The sequence below is a fragment of the Nanorana parkeri genome, unplaced genomic scaffold (assembly GCF_000935625.1).
Source record: "Nanorana parkeri isolate BGI_ZX_2015 unplaced genomic scaffold, ASM93562v1 scaffold1164, whole genome shotgun sequence".
NCBI lineage: Eukaryota > Metazoa > Chordata > Amphibia > Anura > Dicroglossidae > Nanorana > Nanorana parkeri.
In genome coordinates this window covers 420,917-445,932 of record NW_017307432.1, presented here as the reverse complement: position 1 = coordinate 445,932, position 25,016 = coordinate 420,917, and the positions used below count along the sequence as shown (strand labels likewise).

Here is a 25,016-nt window from a genome sequence, read left to right as displayed (position 1 = left end):
AGGACACCACAGGTATTACATAAAATTTACCCAACCGTACCGGACACGTGGTGGAGATGCCAGAGGGATGTTGGCACTCTCTTGCACGTCCTGCCCAGACCTTGCCACATACTGGCAGACAGTACACAAAGTTACCTCCCAGGTCACTGGACAGACAATACATTTTACGCCGACGCATTTTCTACTGACTGACCCCACTAATGCTCAAGGCTCAAACACATCGCTACGACAACACATGATTAACGCGGCTCGCTCAATCATACCAAGACATTGGAAAGAAGGGAGGCCACCCTCGCTGTCCGAATGGATCCGACAGGTTGACCATATACACAAGATGGAAGAGCTACTCTTCACCAAAAGAGATGCCCTAAGCAAATTCATGCGTATATGGGCATGCTGGAATCATTTTACCAACTCCCCAGAGTACAAGTGTCTTAAATCCGAATCGTGATCAACCATGATGACACAAAAAGGGAAAGGCAATCATAGGAGAATATGGAACTAGATTGGCTAAGCTGATATGCCCGAATTCTTGCTGAGTGTACTACGAGCACTAATTGCAGGACCGTTTGGAGGCCCATAAGTGGCCACCGACCAGTCTACATTTTGCATCTCATAATAATAATTTCTTTACGCTAGTCTGTAAAATGGAACTGTTTGTTTACATATCTCTCAATTACTGCCAGGGTGACGGGATACATCTGGCTATAGGCTAGACAAACAATTTATATAAAGGATTATGTTAGATACAACCGGATGGAGATGACAACCTAGGGCATACGAGTTTAGACCCCTTCCCATCTTCCCCTTTACCCCACCCACTTTCATCCCTTCCCCCCTTCCGCCCGATTTGTATGCTATGATACTGTGATGTTGAGAAGCTCTGTTGTTTGTACTTGTATAAGAAAATTATAATAAAAATTTGTTGGAAAGTAATAAACATTATGTTATTTGCAAAGCCTGTGCGATCCTGCTGGATTCCCCTAACATTACACAATCTATGGGGTGACACAGGAGTTTGGAGGTGGGTAAAAGAGTAGGAAGCAGGGAGCGATACTCTCGATTACAGCCCTGGAATACCACTTCCTGCAAGTATCAGACATGCACGTTGTCCAAGTGACACCCACACAGGAATTAGGGGGCTCAACTGCATGCCAAAGAATGCTTTTCTGCGGAATTGGCAGACTTTGAGGCAAGACCTAGATGGCATTTCTGCGGAATTGGCAGACCTTGAGGCAAGACCTGCACCTGATCCCTCCCTTCCCCTGTACCTGATCCCTCCCTTCCCCCTGTATGGCCCTGCTTCTGTGTTATTATTATTATACAGGATTTATATAGCGCCAATAGTTTGCACAGCGCTTTACAATATAAGGAAGACATTACAGCCACAATACAATTTAAGACAAGATGGTAAGGAGGGCCCTGCCTGTGAGGGCTTACAATCTAAAAGGGAGGGGCAAGTGATACATGAGGAGGTAGCTGCGTGGGGATGATTGTTTGAGAAAGTGATTGTTCAGTGGTTAGGTTGAGGTGGGATAGGCTTCCCTGAAGAGATGAGTCTTAAGGGATCGCCTAAAGGCAGTCAGTGTGGGAGATAGACGGACAGGTTGGGGTAGAGAGTTCCATAGAATGGGAGACACTCTAGTGAAGTCCTGGAGGCGAGCATGGGAGGAGTTGATGACGGAGCTGGAAAGCAGGAGGTCTTGTGAAGAGCGGAGGGGACGGTTAGGGTAATACTTTGAGACCAGGTTGGAGATATAGCCGGGGCCAGAGTTGTGGATGGCTTTGTACGCGGTTGTTAATATTTTGAATTTTATCCTTTGGGCTATAGGAAGCCAGTGTAGGGATTGACAGAGGGGGGTTGCAGACACTGAGCGGTTGGTTAGGTGGATGAGCCTAGCAGCTGCATTCATGATAGACTGAAGGGGGGATAGCCTGTGTAGAGGTAGGCCAATGAGGAGGGAGTTGCAATAGTCAAGACGAGAGATAACAAGGGAGTGGATGAGCAATTTTGTGGTATCTTTGGTGAGGAAGGAGCGTATTTTGGAGATGTTACGAAGGTGGAGGCGGCATGATTTGGATAGTGATTGGATGTGGGGGAGAAAGGTGAGGTCCGAGTCAAGGATGACACCTAGGACCTTGGCATGGGGGGAGGGCTGGATAGTTGTGTTAACAATCTCAAGGGAAAAGTTGGGGGAAGGTGCACGGGCAGGAGGAAATATCAAGAGCTCAGTTTTTGAAAGGTTGAGTTTTAAGAAGTGTTGCGACATCCAGATAGATATGTCAGTTAGTAGATTAGTGACACGCAAGGACACTGAGGGGGAGAGTTGCGGAGTAGAGAGATAGATTTTATATGTGTTATATTGTTATGTATGGCTATATCATTTGACTTTGAGATATATATATTTGGAAGTTGTACTGAGATATGGGAAATGCTCAACTTGGATACACTTATACTGTTTTCAACCTAACTTTTATGTTTGGTCTGTATTATTAAGTGCCATTTTGTTGTACTGTTGCAAAACCTCAACACAATTAAGCACTATTAAAAAACAATGCAAATACAATAAAACAATACATTAAATGTTATTTTTCTAGGAAGAAAAAATGAGAAAAGAAGAGGAAGAGGCCAAAAAACGTGCTGATGATGATGCCAAGAAGAAAAAAGTGCTTTCCAACATGGGTGCACAGTTTGGGGGTTATCTCATGAAGGTAAGACTAATGTATTATTACATTATTACATAGTTCAGTTAGTTAGCTATTTTATTTACTTTTATTGATATAAAATTAAATGAAATTATTATTACTTGGAAGTATATATTTTCTAACTGAACTATTTAATGATAAACAATATCATTATAAGATGAGATGCCTAACATACAAATGTCCCATAATTTACTAGCAATCAGATTCATTAAAGGGCCAATTCATACCAGCAGCTGTGCTACAGCACACAGCAGCTAGTGTGCATTGCCTGGCACAGTGCTGATGTGCCACTCCAGGCACATTGCACTGTTTGAGCTTTTTTCTTTTATTGAAATGTCACAATTGAAAAGAGAGTGAGGTTAACACACAGAAAAATTAAGTATTTTAAATTCTTATGTACAGTGTTTTTTTCCATAAATAATTTTTTATTCACTTCCAATGTGCATTTGAACTTGCTAGAAAATGTGACCACTCCAGGACAGTTAATTGCTTAGCACAGCACCCTCATTATTTGCTCTTCTGCTCTTCTTGGTGTGTCTAATGTGTCTTTGCAGACCCAGAATCATCACGACTTCCCTTACCTCCCACATAACCTTTTTTTAGCTGCAAGTGACACCTATGAGTCTGCTGGGGCTGCTGACATTACATCAAAGATGGTGGCATCCAGAAGCAGTTTAGGACTTTTGGATGTCTACACAAGGGAGGTTTTTACAGGTAAAAAAATTGCATAAAATATGTTAAATCTTAAATAAAAAATTTTGATGAAATGAATGGTCTGGTGACAGGGTCTATTTAACCACCTGCCGCCCACCGACTGTACATAAATGGCCGGACGGGTGCCTTCTAGATGCAGGTGAGCGTTTTAAAATATCCTTTGTGCCCGCGTCCGCTCATGCGCGCCGCCTGGTGCGCATGAGCTGAAAACTGTCAAAACTTGTAGTCTGTAGAGTCGCCCAATCGCTTGTATGTTGTGCCGTTGTGTGCCCCCCCCCTCTGCTGCCGCAATCCAGGGCTCCCTGTGCTCCATGCGGACCCTGTGGCTCTGTGCAGGAAGATCGGAGGGAGATCAGTACACAATCTCCCTCTGAACTCCTCTCTGGTGTTGAGTGTGGAAGTGTTTATTACATCACTTTCGCATTCAGCTGTCACTCTCCGGCTACAGAAGCTGGTGAAGCAGATCTCTGCTTCAACAGCTTCTTTGGGGTCTCTAGGTGACATTAGAGACCCCTGATGTCTTCCATAAAGAGGACCTGTCACTGTACTTTGATATCAATATATATAAAAGTTAAGTGTAAAAAAAAAATAAAGTAACCAAAAAAGTTTTAAAGTCCCCCACCACCACATATATACATGCAGACATGTGTCGGGTGCGCCTTTGTGCGAAAACGACGATTGTGTAATCCTGCACGTTACATATCATCACGAACGTCAGTGTGAGCAAATAATTTAGGGCCATTAATTACTGTTAAACACTAAATTGATGAGCGGTAAAAGCTTTTAAAGCGTCGCCTATGGACAATTTTGGGTGTGGTAGTTTTTTTTGCGGTTTTAAGGATTGATATGTTTGGTGGCTATTTAACCGACATGACCCCATCTTTTATATTTTACCAAAAAATTGGGTAATATTCTGACTTCGATTGTTGTATTAGCGATTTATCCCTTGCTGAGACCTCTATAACTGGCCTGTATAAGCAGATATAATCACTGCGGACAATCCTTATCAGATAGCTTATCTCACCAAATACCTTCTCCATCCACAAAATACTTTATGCCGAGCAGCAGGTTACAGCAGACAATAGGATACAGCAGATGAATGAATAGATTATAATGTTTCCAAGCATGCAATGCAGATTACATGTGGTTCTGTTACAAGTAGCCATGACACTAAAACGACTACTGGAGAAGAACGGCGTGGTTACATTACACACAGAGGGAAATACGTCATAGGTGGAAGGGAACACAGAAAACATGTGCAATAACTAAAATAACCACAAGATGTCAGCACATGAACCAACTATAATGCTGCTCACAATATATGGCTTAAGGAAATAAACTATATAAATTCTCATCTAACATTAATGTGAATATTAACTGTGGCTATGCATATGTGATATCTTACAACCGTGTAACGGCACACTTACCGTCTGGCATAGTAAATGCCAATATATAAATCATAAAGGATTCAAGTTGTGTCAATTAAAGTTCAAGGCACTTTCTTCTTGAAGTCAGAAGTAGGATCCAACAGCATACGTAAGCAAGTTCAGTCTCCAAAGGGCAAGAGCAAAACAAGTTCCGTGATCGGTCTGAAAGTCTGTACAGTTCCTTGTCTTGCAACTTTCACCTCTACCTTATGTACCTTGCCATCATTACTAGGAATGCTCTTTACAATGAGTCCCATGGGCCATTCGATTCTTTCAGCTTGCTGGTCCTTGAGCAGAACGACATCTCCAACTTCGATGTTAGGGTTCAGGCGTTGCCATTTTGTCCTTGCAGAATAGAAAGATACTCCATCTTCCAACGATTCCAGGAACAGTTGGCGAGGTGTTTGTACTCTCTTCCACTGATCATAGTACAGATTTCCTGCTTCAATGTCTCCAAGTGGAACAGGAACAGACCCAAGCTTCTGGGTAAGAAGAGTAGCTAGAGTAAGGATGGTGTCAGGAACCGGATCTGAACCCAGGGCCTCTGTTGTAGCTGGTAGTGGTTCTACCTGTTGAGCCACCTTAGAACCTTGGATAGCTCCTTCCCTGATCTCCTGTGTAATCCTCAGTTTAACCTAGTGTCTGCTGAACTCTGAACTTCTTGCTCCTCCCTTGAACTTCCTATTTAAGCCATGCCTCTGCACTTCCTGTTTGCCAGATTATTGTGCTCCTGCCATTATCTTGCCCCTGCTACCTCTGTTCTACAGTCTACTCATACTACTACCCGTGTACCAACCTTTGGCTGCTGATTCACCGACTACTCATCATCTGCTGCTTCGTACCTGATACCTTTTGGCTACTGACCTCGGCCTTGTTCCTGCTCCTACACTACTACTGTCTGCTTGTGTACCGAACCCAGCCTGTTATACCACAAACTTGCCTGCTGCTTCAGCTACTGGACTCCGAGCCTGATCCGAGATCGTGACAGATGGTTGGGGTCGCTAGATCTCTAGGCACTGGAACAACTGGTCTTGAATGCCAGGAAGGTAGTAAAAATCTCATGAGTAAGTCTGTGGAGTTCAAGTCCATAAGCATAGAGTTCAGTATTTTACTTATGATGCCTATTATTTTCTCCCATGAGCCACCCATGTGGGAAGAATGAGGAGGATTGAAAACACATGTACTGCCTTTTTCAGCTAAAAAGTCCTGGATTGGCCTAGAGTTGAACTGTAACTCTCGGCAGGCTCCAATGAAGTTAGTTCCACAGTCAGATCTCAATGTTTTAACTGGTCCTCTGATGGCAAGGAATCGCCTTAGAGCAAGGGTAGCCAAACTCTCGCCCTCCAGCTGTGGTGGAACTACAAATCCCATGAGGCATTGCAAGACTCTCGCAGCCACAGACAGCCGAGAGGTATGCATCATGGGATTTGTAGTTTCACAACAGCTGGAGGGCTGGAGTTTGGCTACCCCTGGCTTAGAGCATTGATGAAACTTGAGGCATCTTCAATGTGTACTGCATGAACACTCATGCGGGTGAACGCCCATCGTTTGCTATTTACTTGGCCATCTCGAGTTCTGCAGGCTGTTACCATCCATGGTCCAAAGACATCCAGACCAACGTGAGTGAGAGATGGGTCAGTACTTAACCTGTCAGCTGGCAAATCTGACATTTGCTGTTGCTGAAGATTCCCTCTCAGTTTGTGGCACTGAACACAGCTGTGCAGTGTAGCTGTAATCTGTCTTTTTGCTGCTATAATACAAAGGCATGCGGCTCTTACGGCATCCTCTGTGAAGTGTCTATCTTGGTGCTTAACCCCTTCATGGTAGTGCCGTATGAGCAAAGTGGTGATGTGATGGCGAGCAGGTATAATGAGAGGATTCTGTTCTTGCTCTCCCAACTTAGCCTTGTTTAAATGCCCACCAACCCTTAGCATGCCATCATTGTCAATGAATGGGTTCAGGTTAGCAATTGGGCTGTTTTTTGGAATGTCTTGCTTGTCACTAATGCATTATATTTCTGAGCTAAAGACATTCTGTTGTGCGTATTATGATCAGTTCATTTTCAGCAGTGGTGGAACTACCGCTGGTGCAGGCGGTGCGGGCTTTTTTTTTTTTTAATACTCACCTGATCCGATCCACCGTCAAGCGCAGTGTTCCTCCTCTCATGCTGCCAGACTATGCATACAGAGCGTGTCAGTTACTATTTAAACTGGCGCGCTGTGTGCAGCTTCTGAGAAGATACGCCATTAGCGTAGCGGGAGCGATGCAAAATGCGCAGCCGGCTTTATCGCTATGCTAATAGCGTATCTTCTCAGAAGCTGCACACCGCGCGCCGGTTTAAATAGTTACAGTATATATATGAAAAAAGTTTTTTTAAATAACAAAACGCTTTAACAGCGGTTTAAACTTACCCCGTCTTCGCCGCGCGGTCCTGTCCGAAAATCCGAAACTGCTTGGGCGGCCGCAAAGCATCTTGGGACGGGTGCATGCGCAGTTCGGATTTTCGTCCCGGAGACGAGGAGAGACGCAAGGTAAGTATATGGACGCATGCACCTTCATGCAGACACCGTGGGGCAGGAAGTGCCAGCAAGGACAGAGGAGTCAGCGCTGGATCAGACACCCGCCGCACCGCTGCAGAGACAGATGAAAACATCAGGAAAGAAGAAGATCGGATTAAGAGACATCAGTTAAGGTAAGTGCTTTAATTAACATTGGGGGAGGGGAAAGAATTACTTTAATGTCACTTTTCACTTTAACCACTTCAGTACGTCTATAGACCGCGGAAGTGGTTAAAATAAGAACACGGCTGCTTCGACAGCCGTGCTCTTGGTACCACTTTTATCTTTCAAAAGTTTTATTGTTTTCGTCGAAAAATAAAAGCACAAGATACAATATTACTCAGGGGAAAAAAAACAACAACAAAAAAACCAACAAAACAAAAAACAAAAACAAAGGCCTAATTACATTAATAAACACAGACATTGCAATTTGTGCCTGGCAGATTTCTTATTCTACATCCCACCCTGCAGAAGTATAGGTTGCTAGCCTTATGTTATATACATACGGTTTCTTAAAACCTCCTCATAGAAACTTCCTTATTGGTCCCTCAGTGAAGATCCAATCTTGAATCACTATTTTTCACCCGGGTTTACTTTAAACACACATTAATAACAACAGTATTTTTATTGGCAAGCCAGTCAGTGACCGTTAATATTAATATAAAAACAGTTACTGCCATGAAATCCCTAACGGGCATCTTTAACACAAAATCCAAGGGCCTCACTAAGCACTTATTATGCAAGAGTAGTGAAGCTATAAGGTTGCATCCCCCTACTAAACAACCTCCATGGGTGAGACAATACAATTCCTGCCGAAGTGTTTTCCCATTCTCATCATGTCAGAAGATTGTCTATAGGTGGTCCTGGCTTTTCATATAAATAGGATTACTCTACACTTACACCCAAAACCTCCTCAACCTGACATGGTGTTAATGGGAGTCCAATTCTAAATCCTTTGAATCCTTCACCCTTATTTTAAATCCTAAGGGTATTTATCTAGATTTATAACTCCTGGCAGACTAGATTAATTGACAGCCTTAACAAAGGCACTATACAAAGAATACAAATAAGACAAAACAATAGAACGACAAAGGAAAAAAAACTAACGAAAGCAAATTCTAACACCATATTAGTATCAATGATAAACGGTTGAATTTAAATCTAAGTTTGGTTGGGATGGGTTAGGGTCCGGAATCTACCCATCCCCCCCCCGCCCCCCCCCCCCCCCCCTGTATTTACATTATTGTAGCGCTTGTATAGGCCAGCCAAGGCCCCCAGATCTGGTCGAATTGTATGACTTTATCCGTAAGAATACTCGCTAGCTTTTCATGGGTCATGATCCAAGACAGCTTATTCTTCACATGCCTCAGTGGTATTCTAGGGGTTTTCCAGGCCCTAGCAATGCTGATTTTAGCTGCCAGAAATATAAAAGACTTTGAAATTAGCCTCCAGTAATGAGACATTGAGTAGTCCCCGAGTCGTCGCCCTAATGCGTTGTTTCCATATCTCATCAGAGGTTACCATATTTAAGTCCTGTTCCCAGACCAGCATATATGTCGTGGGCATGTGAGAAATGGGTGTAATCCCTCTTGGAGGGGTTACATTCTCGCCACGCATCCACTAAATGATGTGCGTGTAGAAGCTTTGCCAGCTTCAGTCCACATTTAGAGGGATATTTCAACTTAGACCCTGATGGATGAGATTTATCAAGTTCTAGATCTAAAGCTAGGTTAGAATCCCCAGCTAATATTACTGTCCCCTCGATGTGGGGGGATAGCGTATTGAGGAAATTAGTGAAAAAGGGAATTTGAGCAGAATTGGGGGCATAGTAGGAGATAATCGTAAGAAGGTGGTCCCCTATGCAGCCCTTCACCATCAGATAGCGTCCCTCAGGATCTTTTATTTCTAATTTCAGCCCAAACGGGACATGCCTGGCAAATAAAATAGCTACCCCCTTAGATTTGTCTGCCGCATTAGCAAGATAGTATTGGGTATAGTGTTTATGTGTAAACGATGGATTATAACTATTTGGAAAATGCGTTTCCTGGAGACAGAGCACATCTATTTTTTGAGAAAAATAGTGGTTAAAAGCCACTCGCCGTTTAACCAGCGAATTTAAGCCTTGCACATTGTGTGTAGCTATGCGGATATCATTTTCACATGACGCCATGATTGGTGGGTGGCTGTATCATTCCAATCGGGCCCTCGAGTAAATACTCACTTCCCCACCGAAATCGGTGGTAAGCCCGCTTCGCTATTTCCAGAAAGCTCCCACTTAACTAAAGCCTGGGACAGTTTGAGTAGCCTACACCTCCCCGACCAAAGGGACTAATATTGCACTTCGAATACAAAACATAAATAGAGAAGAAATAAACATACAACAATAAATCTAACATTTTACATAACATACAACATTTAGGGCCTCTAGATGCCCTATCGAAATACCTTTTAAAAGCTGCCCATTGCGGGCAGCTCGCTTGACGCGAGCAGAGGAACCCTTCAATGGTCGAGTCAATTACGGGTGAACAACTACCACCGGCAGCCTAACCCCACCCCGGGTATCTAGCATCTAAAGGCAAAAAAAGGAAAGAAAACATACACAGTTGCTCTTTCCTTAGCTCTTGCCTAGCTGAGTGTCTGAGTGTTTAAGGCTGCTATACCCCGATCCACCCCGTCCCGATTATAACTAAGTAGTTATATTTACAATATTAATAACATTTGCGATACTAATAATGGTATCCATCAAATCTTATTAAGGACTTGAGTCCCTGATTGGTAAAAACTAAGTTATCGCTGATCCGAAAAAAACTCACTAGTAAAATGCCTTGTATATATGGGTATCACTGAATGGCCAGAAGTGGCAGATATTTAACAGTGCACTATAGTAAAACTTAGCAAACTAAAGTAATTTGTGATTATCCCTTAGATTTCTCATTACCTATATGAAACTCAGGTTCTTATTACACCCAAGTTGATACCTTCCTTATCAGAGGCTTATCGTGTGTGTGTGTGTAGTCCCACAGTGTTAAGTGAAAAAAAAATTTCGCCCAATATTGCTTTGTTCCTCATATATACCCCCTATCTCCCCGTCAGTTAAGACCGTTAATAGAGGGGAGAGAAAAAAAAAGAAGAAAAAAAGGGGGGCGGGGGGGAAATAAATAAACCCCTTTTGGGTGCAACACCGTAAAAAAATGAATTTCCATGAATTCCGTTGATGGGGATGTGAAGTGTCGTCGCACCTTAACTTTTTTTTTTATTATTTATATGTGAAAAGCACTAAATAAAATAGAGTGGTTAATTAAGTGTTAGTATAATTTAACTTCAATTCATAACAATAAGTGTCAGTGATTTTTAAAAGTTGTGTCATCATAGTCCATATTTAAGTGGTTAAGTAGCCTATCGTACCATTAGTAAGTGAATGTGAGCTCCCTCTGATCTCCCCACTTCTATTTATCAACCATTTTTAACTCAAAACTAATTTCATACCCACATTGTTAAATAAGCTAGGATCTCTAACCAACAGTTACTAGGGTTACATCATTTAGTCTATTTCTTAATGTCAATTATCAATAGTCCACCAGAAGAACCTGTAGCTATCAATCGAGGCCCAGCAGCCACTCTCACCCCCCCTGAGTTCTCATCAGGACGGGGTGATAAAGGCTGGAGAACATGAATGTGGTCTTTCCCATAGTGGCGACAACGGGGCAATTGTATTTCCTCTATTCTTAGCAGCTTGTGACGGACTCTTTCCTGGTTGTGCGGGCTCCGTTATAGTCAAGCCCAATTGTGCAAACAGCTCTTCTCCATCTGAGATCGTGGAGAAGGAGTAAGATTTATTCTTGAGAAAGAAGTGCACTCGTAGTGGAAAAGCCCATCTGTACTTAATAGCGTGTTTAGACAGAATTTGCAAGAGGGGCCTCAAAGTTCTACTTTTCTGTATGGTAATCGGGGAAATATCTGTAAATATTTGTGTAGCGCTCACCCCCTAAGGAGCAGCTGAATAACCGGATATTTCTATCCCCCTGCACCAATGTACCGCCCAAATCGTGGATCCACCGCACACCAACACACCTTTGAACAGTTTTATAGCAGATTTAATAATAGCACAATATAGAAAGCAACTATGGCAATAGTATACCCAACAATCACACAAAAGGATATTAAGCAGCAGGCTAAGGCACTCTACAACTCAGTAGCTGCAGCTATATATATATTGCATGCACGAAAACCAGCAATGTCAGATTGTTTCAGATAATACTCTTAAATTGTATATAATCAACAGTAATATCTCTACTTAACAGTATCTAGTCCACTTTTAAACTACTGGCCAGTAGTACTCAGTTCTGCACTGCAATCCCCACAAATCTCTGCTTCAGATCACACATAGGGACAAGTTAACTCCTTACAGTTAGGAACAGGAATCGCTGTGATAGCACATATATATATATATAATATATAGAGGCTACATTTGTATCGGGTGGGATGCGATCTGCAGATCAGGAATATTCCGAACTTTAACCATTAACATTTCTTTGGTCTGACAATAATGTGGTCTCACAAGGATAGCCCGAGCTTGGCCATTGGGGCGCGGTGCAATACGTGCCCTATGGACCCTGTCTAATTCAAGTTTATGATCTGATATGCCAGGGAGAGTGTCCTTTAGAAACAATCGAATTGTGGCATCCAGGTCAGTAATTGACTCTGGCAGTCCCGAGACCGATTTTCAAGGTCATCTATTTTGGCCAAAGCCTCCTCTAATTGAGTTTGAACATTTTGAATATTGACAGTGTTTTTGTTTGTATGTGTAATTGTGGCGTCTACCTTTTGCTCGATGGCATCGATCCGTGTGCCCAATTCCTGGAAATCTGCTTTTATGTCCACTATGATTTGTCTGGCGGTGCGAGCTAGTCCCTTATCTAGAAGATCAGACAGTTTAGCAATTAAAGGGTGATCATCCGCTATATCCACTGGGATATGGTCACCATGCAATATGCATGGTGGATTAAATTTAGCTGGGAATTCTCTCTGGGTAGATATCATCTCCTCTATTGTACGCTCAATAAGAGAGACCGTAGACGCAGGTGATTTTTGATCGGGGGAGTCTGTACCCACTGTTGTCCGGTGCGTAGAGTCAGAGGAATCTTCCACATCGCTGTGCCTAGCTCGTAGCTGTTTCTGTTGTGTAAGAGAGGGCGAAGATGCGGCATCCATCTTGAAATTCCAGGTCTCAGGCCGTTGCTTCTGTGATTGCTTCCTAGACCTTCTCGGTCTCCCCCCGTCCATCGATCTGTATTTAATACTTTAGATATGTATGTAGTCTCCTACTGGTAAGGAGAAGAGATAGCTCACAACACGTATCTATGTTAAAGATCCCCAGTCAAGCAATCAAGTCTGTGATATAAACGGTACTATTGCTGATATTCTCTAAAAAGGGTTTTATAGTTCATCACACACTTGGACTGCCTTTTAACTATTAAGCTGTTTGCAATCAGCATACAGACAGGCCTGAGGGATTAAAGCATATGAAAACTCTAGGTACATTCACTTTAAAACTGACACGGTTGTATTCAATTCAAAAGAGTCCTCCAGACCATTGGCCCTTCACAGTAATCTTGTGTAGTATAAGCACCTCAGATATTTGCAGTACAGCTGGGTAAGAGTGCTTTGCCACTTACAAAAGTCCGTATTTTAATTCATAGTCTTCCCATCTTTTAGCTAAGCACTGACCCAAATTATTTCAGAGCCATGTTGAAAACACTTAGCCCAATATTGACCTAAATGGCAATCTTGTATAATTTTGAGAATAGTACTTGCAGTTCAGTGGATAGATGTATATGACAATTGACAAAAGTTCATGTTTGCTGCTTCCATAGCGTATGTAGATAAGGCCCTGGAGTCCACACTAGTATCTAGCCGGCACCTGCCCCGTCTCACAGTATGGATCTCCCAGGTCAGCGTCAGCATGCCATCCAGCGTCCGCCTCACTCCACTCAGGCACCCAGCCTCAACAGTCGGCGCAGCCTCAGTCCGTCATCAGGTGGGGGAGGAGCCGCCTTACCCCTCCCGCAGATGCAACATTGGCGCTCCCCGTCCGACCGGCTCCATACCGGACCGCGTCCCCAGGTAATTACCTGGATCCAGGACCTTTACAATGCGTTACGGCGGGTATACAGGGGGCAACCAAGAAGCCGGGGTCGGGTTGTTGCGGCTGCCGTGGCGCAGAGCTCCCACGCTAAGCAGCCATCTTAGCGGAGCTCGCGCATGCGCCCTCTCTTGTGTCCGTACATGTCTCTAGTACACTTTGGTACCACTTTTAACAGCAGGCAATTGCTGTATGATTTACAAGCAATCGCCTGCTGAGGACTACAAATCTCAGCAGTACTTTATACAGAAATGCTATTGTTATATAAAGTATTGCTGGGATGTTTAGTCCTCTATAACCTGTGCCATTCTGCATTGCTGGAAATATTAAGGATGCACCATATATCGGCCGCCAAAACATATTGGCCGATAATGGCACTTTTGGCATAATGCCAAATCTTGCACCAGGGACCTTTGTTCCACCACTGATTTTCAACAATGTCTTTTGCAGAAAGAAGCTTTTGGCACATATGCTAATCTTTACAGGGAGCATCTGTGGGCATTGTGTGAAAGCAGTGTGCAATATGGACTAACTTTGCAGTGGTGTGTACAAGCCTTGTCCACTTGGAGAAGCGTTCAAAGTGTTGACAGCCCAAGACGATTCTTTGCTCGGATCTGGTGACAAGGGTTTTGACTTCAGGATGAATTTCTGGATCTCCGTCAGGATCTAGAAGACATCAGTTGCAGTTTTTTCTGGATGATCCAGCAGGAATTCAGGACCTGTTAACAAAGAAGAATTTGCGAAGACACTTGCAGACACTGGCCTGGTGGCCTGATCTGTGGGATTAATTTCAGATAATGCCATTGTTTAGGCTTAGAAGATTTCCTGATTCTTTATTCACGGTTGCTAACATAGACATAGAAGCATTTTGTCTGATTTGTATATGTAGCCCAGAACAACTTTGCTGTCTGTGTGTGTAGAACTTGATGTCATCTATCTGAAGGTCTAGCTCACGCAGTATAAAGTCTGCAATTGCTACAACTAGCACAGTCCCACAAAGTTCAAACCTAGGAATTGTGTGTTCAGGCTTAGGTGCTAACTTAAACTTCTCAAACAGAAACCCAGTGTGGGTTAGTTTGATTAGAAGAGTCTCTTACCTTGAGGTAGGCAAGAGCTGCTATGGCCTCAGTAGATGCATCTGAGAAGATGTAAAGCTCCTTTGCCTGACTTGTAGCAAGGGAAGCTGAAGTGTAACAGCATGGTGTGTGAATTTCATCTAAGGCCATCCCACCGTAAGCCTACACTTCTCTGTACAGGTGGCATGTCCATTCCCAGATTTAAGTCTTAAATCCTGTGGCATGATCCCCAGGCTGAAAGGCTTTCATAACAGCAGCACTATTTGAAGCAATCCTGTGTAGTCTGAGGTTAGCCTTAGAAAGGATACATTGAGTCCTTTGAGGCAGGTCTATTGCTTCATCTGTAGGTAAAGATTTAAGTCCATCGTCTAAGTAGAATTCTCTCAATGAAGTGTCGAGTATATACACCCTTGGTTCTCAACTGGTGGGTCGTGACCCAAAAGTGGGTCGCGACCCCGTGTTCAGTGTGTCGCTGCGTGCTTTCCATTTTTGCTGGTAAGAGACTCTTGAGCCTCTCCCTAGCACAACACAGTCAGTTCTTGCACCCAACAGCCATTCAAAATATGCTGCACAGTGCCGAGAGTCATCTTGAGGTGGGGTGGGATGAGGCTATGGCCGTGAGGGAGCTCCATCCATACGTGCATTGCTTACAGCTCCCTCACATGTCCTATAGAGGTGCCTGGACTGGAGTGACACCACATTCTGGCTCTTGGCCTCTCTAGAGGGCATGCCAGGGAGCTTTACGAGTGGATGCACATATGGATGGAGCTCCGTCACAGCAGTGCAGTCCACACTGGACCCCAGGCTGAGGATCCACTCCAGTTCTCCTAAATTATGGAGACTGGGTGGATCTTAAAGAAAAGACAAAGAAAAAAAATGTTGGAGTGTGTATGAGATTGTGTCTTTGGTTGTGTGCGTCTCAGTCATGTGTTTTTGAGGGCCTATTCCACTAGTACAGTGCAATTAATGTACTGCACCACGCACCTACTGTGCGTTTTGGTGTGGGAGGTGCATTGCGGTGCCATTCATTTAATTGATACCCCAAACGAACCTCCCACTCACAGTTCGATTGCCCACACCAGAACACATGGTACCGCAATGTTATGCATTCCATTGCAGTGCGACTTGGGTCGTGACTTAATGACCAAGGAGAAATGTGGGTTCCGAGGTTACACAGGTTGAGAACCACTGATCTACATCATACTCCTTTTCGCCATCAAGAGCAGTCCTTCATAGACCATATGTTGCAACAGCAGGTGAGGGACTATTTCTGAAAACATGCCCCTTCATGCAGTATTCAATAATTTCATTGTTCATGTTGTTATCACGGTGCCACAGAAACCTTAGGAAGTTCCTATGATCTTCTCGTACAATAAAGCAATCGAACATTTGTTCAATGTCAGCAGTTATGGCAACTGGCTCTCTTCTGAACTTCATAAGTACATCTACAAGGTTGTTGGTTAGGTTAGGACCAGTGAGAACATCGTTGATGTTTGGCACTGGAGTCAAATACTACACTGATTTGTTTTGGTTTACGTGGATGATACACTCCGAAGAAAGGCAGGTACCAGCACACACCAGCTTGCTCGGGGTGATCTCAGATGGTCTATGCATTCCATTTAGCCCAGAACAATTGCCCACTATTACCCAGCCTAGATAAAGTTTTTGTGCATAAGGGGCATTGTCAGGTCCATTGCACTGGTTACACTGGTCCATGTGTACTCTGAGACTGTCTCTTCCTAGCAAGACCAAGATTTCAGCATTCATGTCCATTGCAGGACATGAATGGGGATGGTGATATGCAGCTTCTAGAGTAGGAATCTCTTCCCTGTCGTCTGGTATCTGGTCACACTCAACTAATGTTGGCAAGAGTATGCCCTCTTTTCCTTTTGATATGAGAGACCATGAACCCATTGGCTCTTCTTCCGAAGGTCTCTACATGACCAGAACAGGTTCTGAGAGTATATGGTGTTGCATGTCCCTCTATGCCAAAGATCTCAAAGAATTTAGGCTTAACCAGCGATCTGTTGCTCTGTTCATCTATTATGGCATAAATCCTAGTAGCTTTCTCAGATTGATCCTATGGGTATATCTTGACTAGGCATACCTTGGCACAGCATTTGTGATCTAAGCCTTCTCCACAGACTTCTGTGCATAAGGAAACTTTCGCTGTGGCAGGAGCATGACTTTGTTGCTCCCCGCCATGATTTGCGACAGGGCTGGAGGTAGGTAGCAGCTATGGGTTGTCTGGAAGTGGAGTAGGATGCTACTCTGTCGGTACTGCAATCTGTGCACTTGATGACATCTTTACAGTCTTTAACAAAATGACCATAAGAAGCACAGCACCTATAGCATACCCCAAGTTTCTGGAGAATCTCCCTGCTCTCTTGTAAAGTATTTGCCCACAACATTTCTTAAGAGGGTGAGGCTTCTTGTGAATAGGGCACTGATGATTAGGGTCTTTATCTCTATTAGACATGTGCGATTCGTTTAGTTCCGAATCGAAATTTGGACGAAATTTCAGAAATTCGGATGTATACGAATTCTGAATGACAGATGTAACGAATGCAAACGAATCCGAATTTCTGATTCCAAAATTAGTTAGTGGTGGTCTGGACGAAATTTTGTTTGTTGGACGAAATTTCGTTGCAGCAACATGACATTTTTTTTTCTTTAGTCTGCAGAAGAGGAAAAAAAAAAGCGTGCGGTTCCCCCCCAATTCATACCAGACCATTCAGGTCTGGTAGGAATGTTAGGAGGGTCCCTCCCCAAGTTAAAACAAACAAAAAAAGGGTGTGGGGGGGGGGAATGTGGGGTCCCCCCTAATATTCCTACCAGACCATTCATCCAAGCACTGGCCTGGCAGGGCAGGAAAGGGGGGGGGGATTGAGCGCCCCCCCTGCGCCTTACCAGGCCACGTGCACTCGGCATTGGGAGGGTGTCCCCATGCCGATGGGGACAAGGGCCTCTTCCCCACAACCCTGACCCGGTGGTTGTGGGGGTCTGCGGGAGGAGGGCTTATTTGCATCAGGGTACCCCTTTAAGTTTTCTCCACATTTTTGGGGCTGGGGTTCCCCCTTTAAAATTCCTACCAGACCTAAAGGGCCTGGTAGGGATTTTGAGGGGAACCCTACGCACTTTTTTTTTTTTGTTTTAACTTGGGGGAGGGTCCCTCCTAACATTCCTACCAGACCTGAAGGGTCTGAATTGGGGGGGAACCTCACGTTTTTTTTTCCCCCTCTTCTCCTGATTTTTGGCCAGTGCACATGTCTAATCTCTATAACCCGAATCACTCTGGTGTGCTGGAGAGGATACAGGTGGTGAGATGTTTGTCCTTTTTAACAAATATTGCTTTATTAAAGTCTCTACGTTTAGCTGCTGTGTTATCATACCTTGGTGATGAAGCAGGCAGGTTGGGTTCACTGAAGCTGAAATCATTTCTCACCCAGGCTTGATCACCGATGAACTTGCAAAAATATGAGAATGGTGGAAAAGGTACATTATAGTCTCTTTTGTATTTTGAGCCCTGTTGCACCCATTTCTCTTGTAGGCCGTATGGCAGTTTAGCCACCACTGGATTAACACCATGAGCGGTGTCCAGGAAGTTTAGTCCAGGTAGACGTGGGTCTGTCTTTGCCAGCTCAAGCTCCATGTGGAGGTCACTTAGTTCTTGGAGCTTGCAATGTTCCCTATTTTTGGGAAGTTTTGCAGTCTCGTTTTCTATGGCTTTAGAGCTACCATAGGTTTGCTCAAGTCTTGCCCATGCAGCAGCAAGACCTGTATCTGGATAGTCAACACTTACCACCTTCAGTCTTTTAACACGATCTGCAGATTCTGGCCCCAGCCACTTTATGAGCAAATCAAGTTCCTCCTTGGTAGTAAGGTTGAGATCAGCAATAGCAGCTTTGAAGGTTGAAGGCCCTGTAGTTTTCTGGACAATCGTCAAACCTTGAGAGGCTAATGTTAATGAGCTCATCATATATCTGGCGAAGTCAGTCAGGTCTGATTTCTCACTCTTTGGTGCCAAAGCAACTTGTGGAACCCCTTGGGCATGAAAAGTTCTCTGGTGAAGAAGGGTGAGGTTTACCAGGATAAAATTATGTTGCAAGAGCGTTTAGCTGTGGTGTGTCCCTAAGGCTGTAGCTTGAACGGTGGCTTGTCACTGGAAGTCACCTTGTAGTTGGCAGAAGGTGATGTGGTTTGCTGTGTAGATGCATGTGGGTTGTGGACTTGAAGAGGCTCAGGCAATTTGATCTGTGAGGTCTCTGTATTGAGAGTCAGAACAGTGTTTTTAAAGTTCATAAAAGCGTCACCTATGGGGAATTTTGGTTAGTGTCGTTTTTTGCAGTTTAACTGACGCACGCAATTTTAAGGCTTTAAGAGGCGGTAGCCGACTGCGAAGTCAGCCCAGTTCTCCAGGAAACCAAATCCTTCCTTCTGACTGATGTTTGGTATCTATTTACCTGGCATGACCCCATCTTTTATATTTTACCAAAAAATTGGGCATTATTTTCTGTTTCAATGCACTAAATTACCTTTCAGTGTATTTTATCCTAAAAATACTTGTTTGAAAAACATTTGCACAAATATCGTGCAACATATAAAATTGCAACTTGCATTTTTTTATTCTACAGGGCCTCTGCTTTCAGAAAATATATAATTGTTTGAGGTTCTAAAGCTGTTTTCTAGCCAAAAATTCAGATTTTATCATGTGTGTGCAAATGTAAGAAATTGCTCTGGGCAGAAAGTGGTTAATCTCAACCTCACAGTCCTTGAACATACAAAATATTGCTTAATTGCTGTGCCACAAATGAGATGCCCAACAGTTGCATAAACCTGAGCACAAAGGATCATTTTTAAATACACTCTTTGTCCCATCCACAGTCACATTACCCGCTGGACGCAGGGCTTCGTGACCCGCTGGACACTAGACATGTGTACCGGCAAAAGATAATTTTTGTTTCATCTTGTTCGTTAGCGGTACTCTGTACGAATGTTCATTTCCGTTTCATGTTCGTATTGTTCGTTTCATTGCAGCAAAGTGACATTAACAATTTTTTTTTTAATTGTCACTTTGCTGCAATGAAAATCCGTCCACAAACAAAAATGTGTACAGACAACCGCTAACAATTTTCGTCCGGAAAACTAGTTTTTCCAAACCGAATTGCACATGTCTACTGGACGCATGGCTTAGGGTTAGTTCACACCATTAGCAGTGCGCTCCGGTCCAATTCTGGCCAGAACGCACTGCCCACATTGCGGCCGGCTCACTTTTTTGCCGGGCTGGAGGGGGCATGGCGGGGCATTGAAGTACTCGCGGCGGCCATCTTTGAAAACCTAATGTACAGTCAGTCACAAGGGACATCGGGGACAGTTGCAGGGGGACACCGGAGGCCCGCTCAGAGCACCCCAGGTGAGGATCTCGAGTGTGCAAGCCCCGGCTTCCTCCGGTGCTGCGGGGTCCCTGCCGCCTCCACCTCCTGCCAGTCACCTGTACGGTCGGCCGATACTTATGTAAGGTTCCCGGGCCCCTCAGGCTGCCCGGGCCCCTTACTTGACTATTGGCCGTACCTCCCTGACGGCGGCCCTGCTCTTCTGTACAAACAATATAGACAGACCTTGGTTGGTATGTAATGAAGTCATAGCATATTGAGTGAAATACAACATAAGGACCATGTAATATACAATATAGCATATGCAATACACTGGTCAGTTGTTTGTAAGGTACAACCTGGAGGTCAGTGGCAGTAAACAAGCCCCTAGTCATTGGTGTTCCATCGCAATAAGTAATAACTCCTCCCAAATAAATAATTTAAACCAGAAGTAAAGGGAGAGCTTTTAGCCGTAATCTGTAGTATATACAGCATATTAGCACATTATAGCCGAATTACCTGCCCACGAATTACCTGCCAGTGTTTCCATCTTCGTCCCAGTCTTATGTACGTCTTCTGATTCTTCAGCCCCTTGATAAGCTGATCCTGTTTAGAGACGGGCTCGATGTTCGAGTCCAAAGACAGTTCGACTCTAACATCGGTAGATTGACCGTTCGGCGAACACACGAACTATCAGCAAATATTAGCCCGCCGAGTGCCCCACAGGCCACTGCAAACCGCACAGTGCCTTGTGAAGCCCTCATTGGGTAAAGCATTACCTGACCACAGGTCAGGTGCAAGACTTTGCCCAATCACGGCACAGTACTTTGCCCAATCACAGCACAGTGTACTGTAAGAGCCATGATTGGGCAAAGTAATGATGACTTAGCTGTGAGCCATGATTGGGCAAAGTCCTGTCATGTGCCGGAGAAATGTAAACAGTTGGGAGGAGCTAGCAGTGATGTCACCGCTAGCTCCACCCAATTGTTTATATTTTTCCAGCATCTGTCAGAACTCCCATTCTGCAGTGGGCGGCGGGTTTTTGTTCTTCTTTATTATTTCTATTTTTTTTTTATATCGTCGAGTCGTCATCATCGTCGTGGACAATGCTTATTGACCTTAGGATTATGTCGGTAGATCCATTTTTGTTTTTTTTTAAATAAAAGACTTGTCAAAAACATGTTTTTGTTTTTTCAATTAAAGGATTTTTTCAAAAGTGTGGCGTGTTTTTTACAATTTGAATTTAACCCTTTAGTGAATGGGTAGGGGTATAAGTACCCATTACTCATTCACAAGGGGGATCCTCTGGGCACCCCTTTATTAAAGGGGTACCCCAATGTGAATAAGCCCCCCCTGCCTGCACCCCCAGAACAAACGCCCCAGGGCTTATGGGGAAGAGACCCTTGTCCCCATCGGCACGGGGACAAGGTGCTTTTCCAGAGGTGACCCTCCCAGTGCCGAGGTCATGTGGCCTGGTATGGCAGGGAGGGAGGGCGCTCGCCCGTCCCCCCCTTTCCTGCCCTGCCAGGCCTATGCTCGGATCAAGGGTCTGATTAGGAATTTTAGGGGGACCCCATGTTTTTACCCCCCATTTTTGGGGTGGGGTTCCTCTTTAAAATTCCTACCAGACCTTAAGGGTCTGGTATGAATTTTGGGAGAAACCCCACGCTTTTTTTTTCTTTTTATTTAAATAGGGTCCCTCCTAAAATTCCTAGCAGACCTAAAGGGTCTGGTATTGTTTGGGAGGGGGAACCGCACGCTTTTTTTTCTCTTTATAAATGTCATTTTTGCTGCAGCAGGTTCTATACATTATACAGATGTGCTACTTTACAGGCAGTTCAAGGGGACCCCAGGCACAGTATTTAACGGAATTTTTCATTTTTATTATCTCACTTTAAGCAATGTTCAACTCACTGCTCCTTTAAAACTGTATTTTTTAAAAGTTACTTTTTGCATTTGATACATGTCCCCCAGGGCATTACCAAAATACCCATACCCTTTTTATTAGAGGTGCACCAAAATGGAAATTTCAAAACTGAAACCATAACAAAACATGTTTCCCCTATATTAAATGATAAAACATTTATTATTACCCAATTTTTTGGTAAAATATAAAAGACGGGGTCATGACGGGTAAAAAGACACCAAACATGTCAGGCCTTAAAATTGTGTACGCGTAAACTCAAAAAACGATTATTTTATTTAACTTTTTTATATGTGACTTTTATTTTTTTTAATGTTTTTATTTATATTTTTTTTTTTACACTTATTATTGCTATCACATAGGGGGATAACAATCCCCCTATATAATAACAAAGGCACACTGACCGGTCCCCTTTATGGAAACATTAGGGGTCTCTAAGACCCCTAATGTCACCTGTGGACCCCAAAAGAAGCTGATGAAGCAGAGATCTGCTTCATCAGCTTCTTTTCTCTGGCTATAGCAGCCAGATGACTGACAGGTGAATGCGGAAGTGATGTAATACACAACACTTCTGCATTCACAGCCCGGAGGGAGGTCAGCAAGGAGCTGATCTCCCTTCCTCTTCCTCCTGACGCCCTCCCGACCCAATCCAGGGCCGCAGATGGGGCAGCGGATCCCTGGATTGAAGGTGAGGGGTCAGGGCAAAAAAACGGCGCCGGCCGCTGCAGACGGGGAAAAAGCTAGCACATATAGACGATCGGCAGGCTATAGAGGTGAAACTCGAATAATTAGAATATCGTGCAAAGTGTATTTATTTCACTAATGCAACTTAAAAGGTGAAACTAATATATGAGATAGACTCATTACATGCAAAGCAAGATAATTCAAGCAGTGATTTGTCATAATTGTGATGATTATGGCGTACAGCTCATGAAAACCCCAAGAACCCCAAATCCACAACCTCAAAAAAGTAGATTATTACATGCAATCAATAAAACAAGGATTGTACATAGAACAATATCGGACCTCTGAAAAGTACAAGCATGCATATGTACTCAGTACTTGGTTTGGGCCCCTTTTGCAGCACTTACTGCAATTACTTTTGCACAATATTCTAATTATTCGAGTTTCCCCTGTATATGTGAAACACCTGGCAACGGGTGTTTGCATTGGTCGGGTCTTTTCTGCCTGTGCGCGCCCGTGAGCAGAAAAAAAATGCCGTCTGGAGACGGCAACCCGCCAATGCTGCAGTGCCGTCCGTCCGTTTTTTTTACAACGGGCGGACGGCAACTGGTTAAAATAGAAAAAGAGGTTGAGGACACAGAGTCCTCAATCTCATTTTAAGCAGCCCCAGTTATAAATGAACAGGAAACCTCTATACTGAGTGTTCCTGTTCATTCATAACTTGGAGATAGTACATTTAATATAACCACAATCATGAATAACCATGAGGTGATGTAGATCACTTCCCATTCATTCATAATTGAGGTTATAGTAACCATACTATGTCCTCAATTATTTACAAACACTCACCGATCACTGTATTTGCCAATGGGCTCTCCTTTCTGACAGCTATCACAGTAGGCTGACCGAGCAGTGCTGGGAGGAGAGCTCCGCCTCCTGTGACAGCGCGGGCTGTCTCTGCCCACACACCGCTCTGCCGGACTGTGACAGGAGGCTGAACGGTGTGGAAGGAGAGACGCCAGCCGCTCTCCTCCCACAGCGCTCGGCCGCCTATGACACTTTCTCTCCTCCCCGCTGGGATACAGAGCAGTGTCCAGCGGGGAGGACAGAAAGCCGGGATGCGCCACTGTATCGGTGTCAGGATACTGTGCATGAATGTCCTCACACCGCATGCAGGTAGTATAATAAAAAATAAAACCTGCAGTGGTGATTAAATACCACCAAAATAAAGCTCTATCTGTCCCTAAAAAATGGTATAAAATTCATTTCAGTACAGCGCTGCATGACGGAATAAATGTCAGTCAAAGTACTGCAGCGCTGAACACTGAAAAATGGCCTGGCCAGGAAGAGGGTCTAAACACCTGGTCTTGAAGTGGTTAATAGCAGACCCACCTGCAGGTGAGCCATGTAGCTGCAGGTCCTGGTTACAGTGTCACAGCTCCACCTGGAGGTGCACAAGTCCCAGACAGCCACTGACTGCTCAGAGACAATTGCAGGTGAGCACTGGAACTGCAGGATCTTCTCCAGCTCCCTGACAATCGGCCAGAAAAATTTGCACTTTCGGCATTTAGCCAAAAGTGCAATTTTCTGACGATATGTTTCGGCGGCTGATATATCGGTGCAACAGTAGAAAGGCATCATGGCACACTCACAAACCAGCATGTAAAACAACTTGTCTCACCACTAAGGACAATGACAGAGGTTTGGATACACGTCTTCTGCCAAGGATGTGTAAGCCGCACTGCCGCGCCAAGGCACCTCTTATAGTGCGGTCCTAACTCTAAACTATGAGAGTCTCCATCTTGGAGCACATGGGGGCAGAAGATATCAAATTGGGTGCAGGCCTGTCAGGAGGACGCCCCACCTCCTTAAAGGTACAGAAACACACAAGGGATCCCGCTCATCCCATTGGCAGCTGAGAAACCCCATGCGTCACTGCACCAAATCGGTAAAGCAAAACAAACGACAAACGCACTCAACAATTTGTTACCAGTTATACAGTAAGGTGCACACGAAATGGGCATCTTACTGTATAACTGGTAACAAATTGTTGAGTGCGTTTGTCGTTTGTTTTGCTTTACTGATATATCGGTGCATCCCTTCTTTTTATGGCCAATAACTTGCATATAAGCATTCAAAATGGGGACATTTGATTTTCTGTTTTCTGGTTCCATAGACTTTCATTGAGTTCGGAGTTCCAGTTGGAACTCGAACTGAACTCAGGTGTGTTCGGCCCATCACTAATCCTGTTGACATAACTCCCATGCCTGCTCACCGGAGTTACTTAATCTCTGCAAGAATCTTGCTAATCCTATGCATGCACAGCTCAGTGGACAGAAAAAAAATTTGCTGACAGGCAGGGATAAGCTTCTGTGGCAGAAGAGGATTACACAGTCTCAGTGGGGGGAAATAG

General features: G+C 44.1%; 1 protein-coding gene across 1 annotated transcript in view; it reads left to right on the top strand.

Moving 5' to 3' along the window:
* TNNT1 (troponin T1, slow skeletal type) overlaps nucleotides 1-25,016 on the top strand; it is a 157,013-nt gene that overhangs the window by 79,953 nt on the left and 52,044 nt on the right. The window contains exon 6 of the mRNA XM_018568265.1: nucleotides 2,599-2,712. Within this exon, the coding sequence (XP_018423767.1) occupies nucleotides 2,599-2,712 (114 nt within the window). The remainder of the gene's footprint in view (nucleotides 1-2,598; nucleotides 2,713-25,016) is intronic.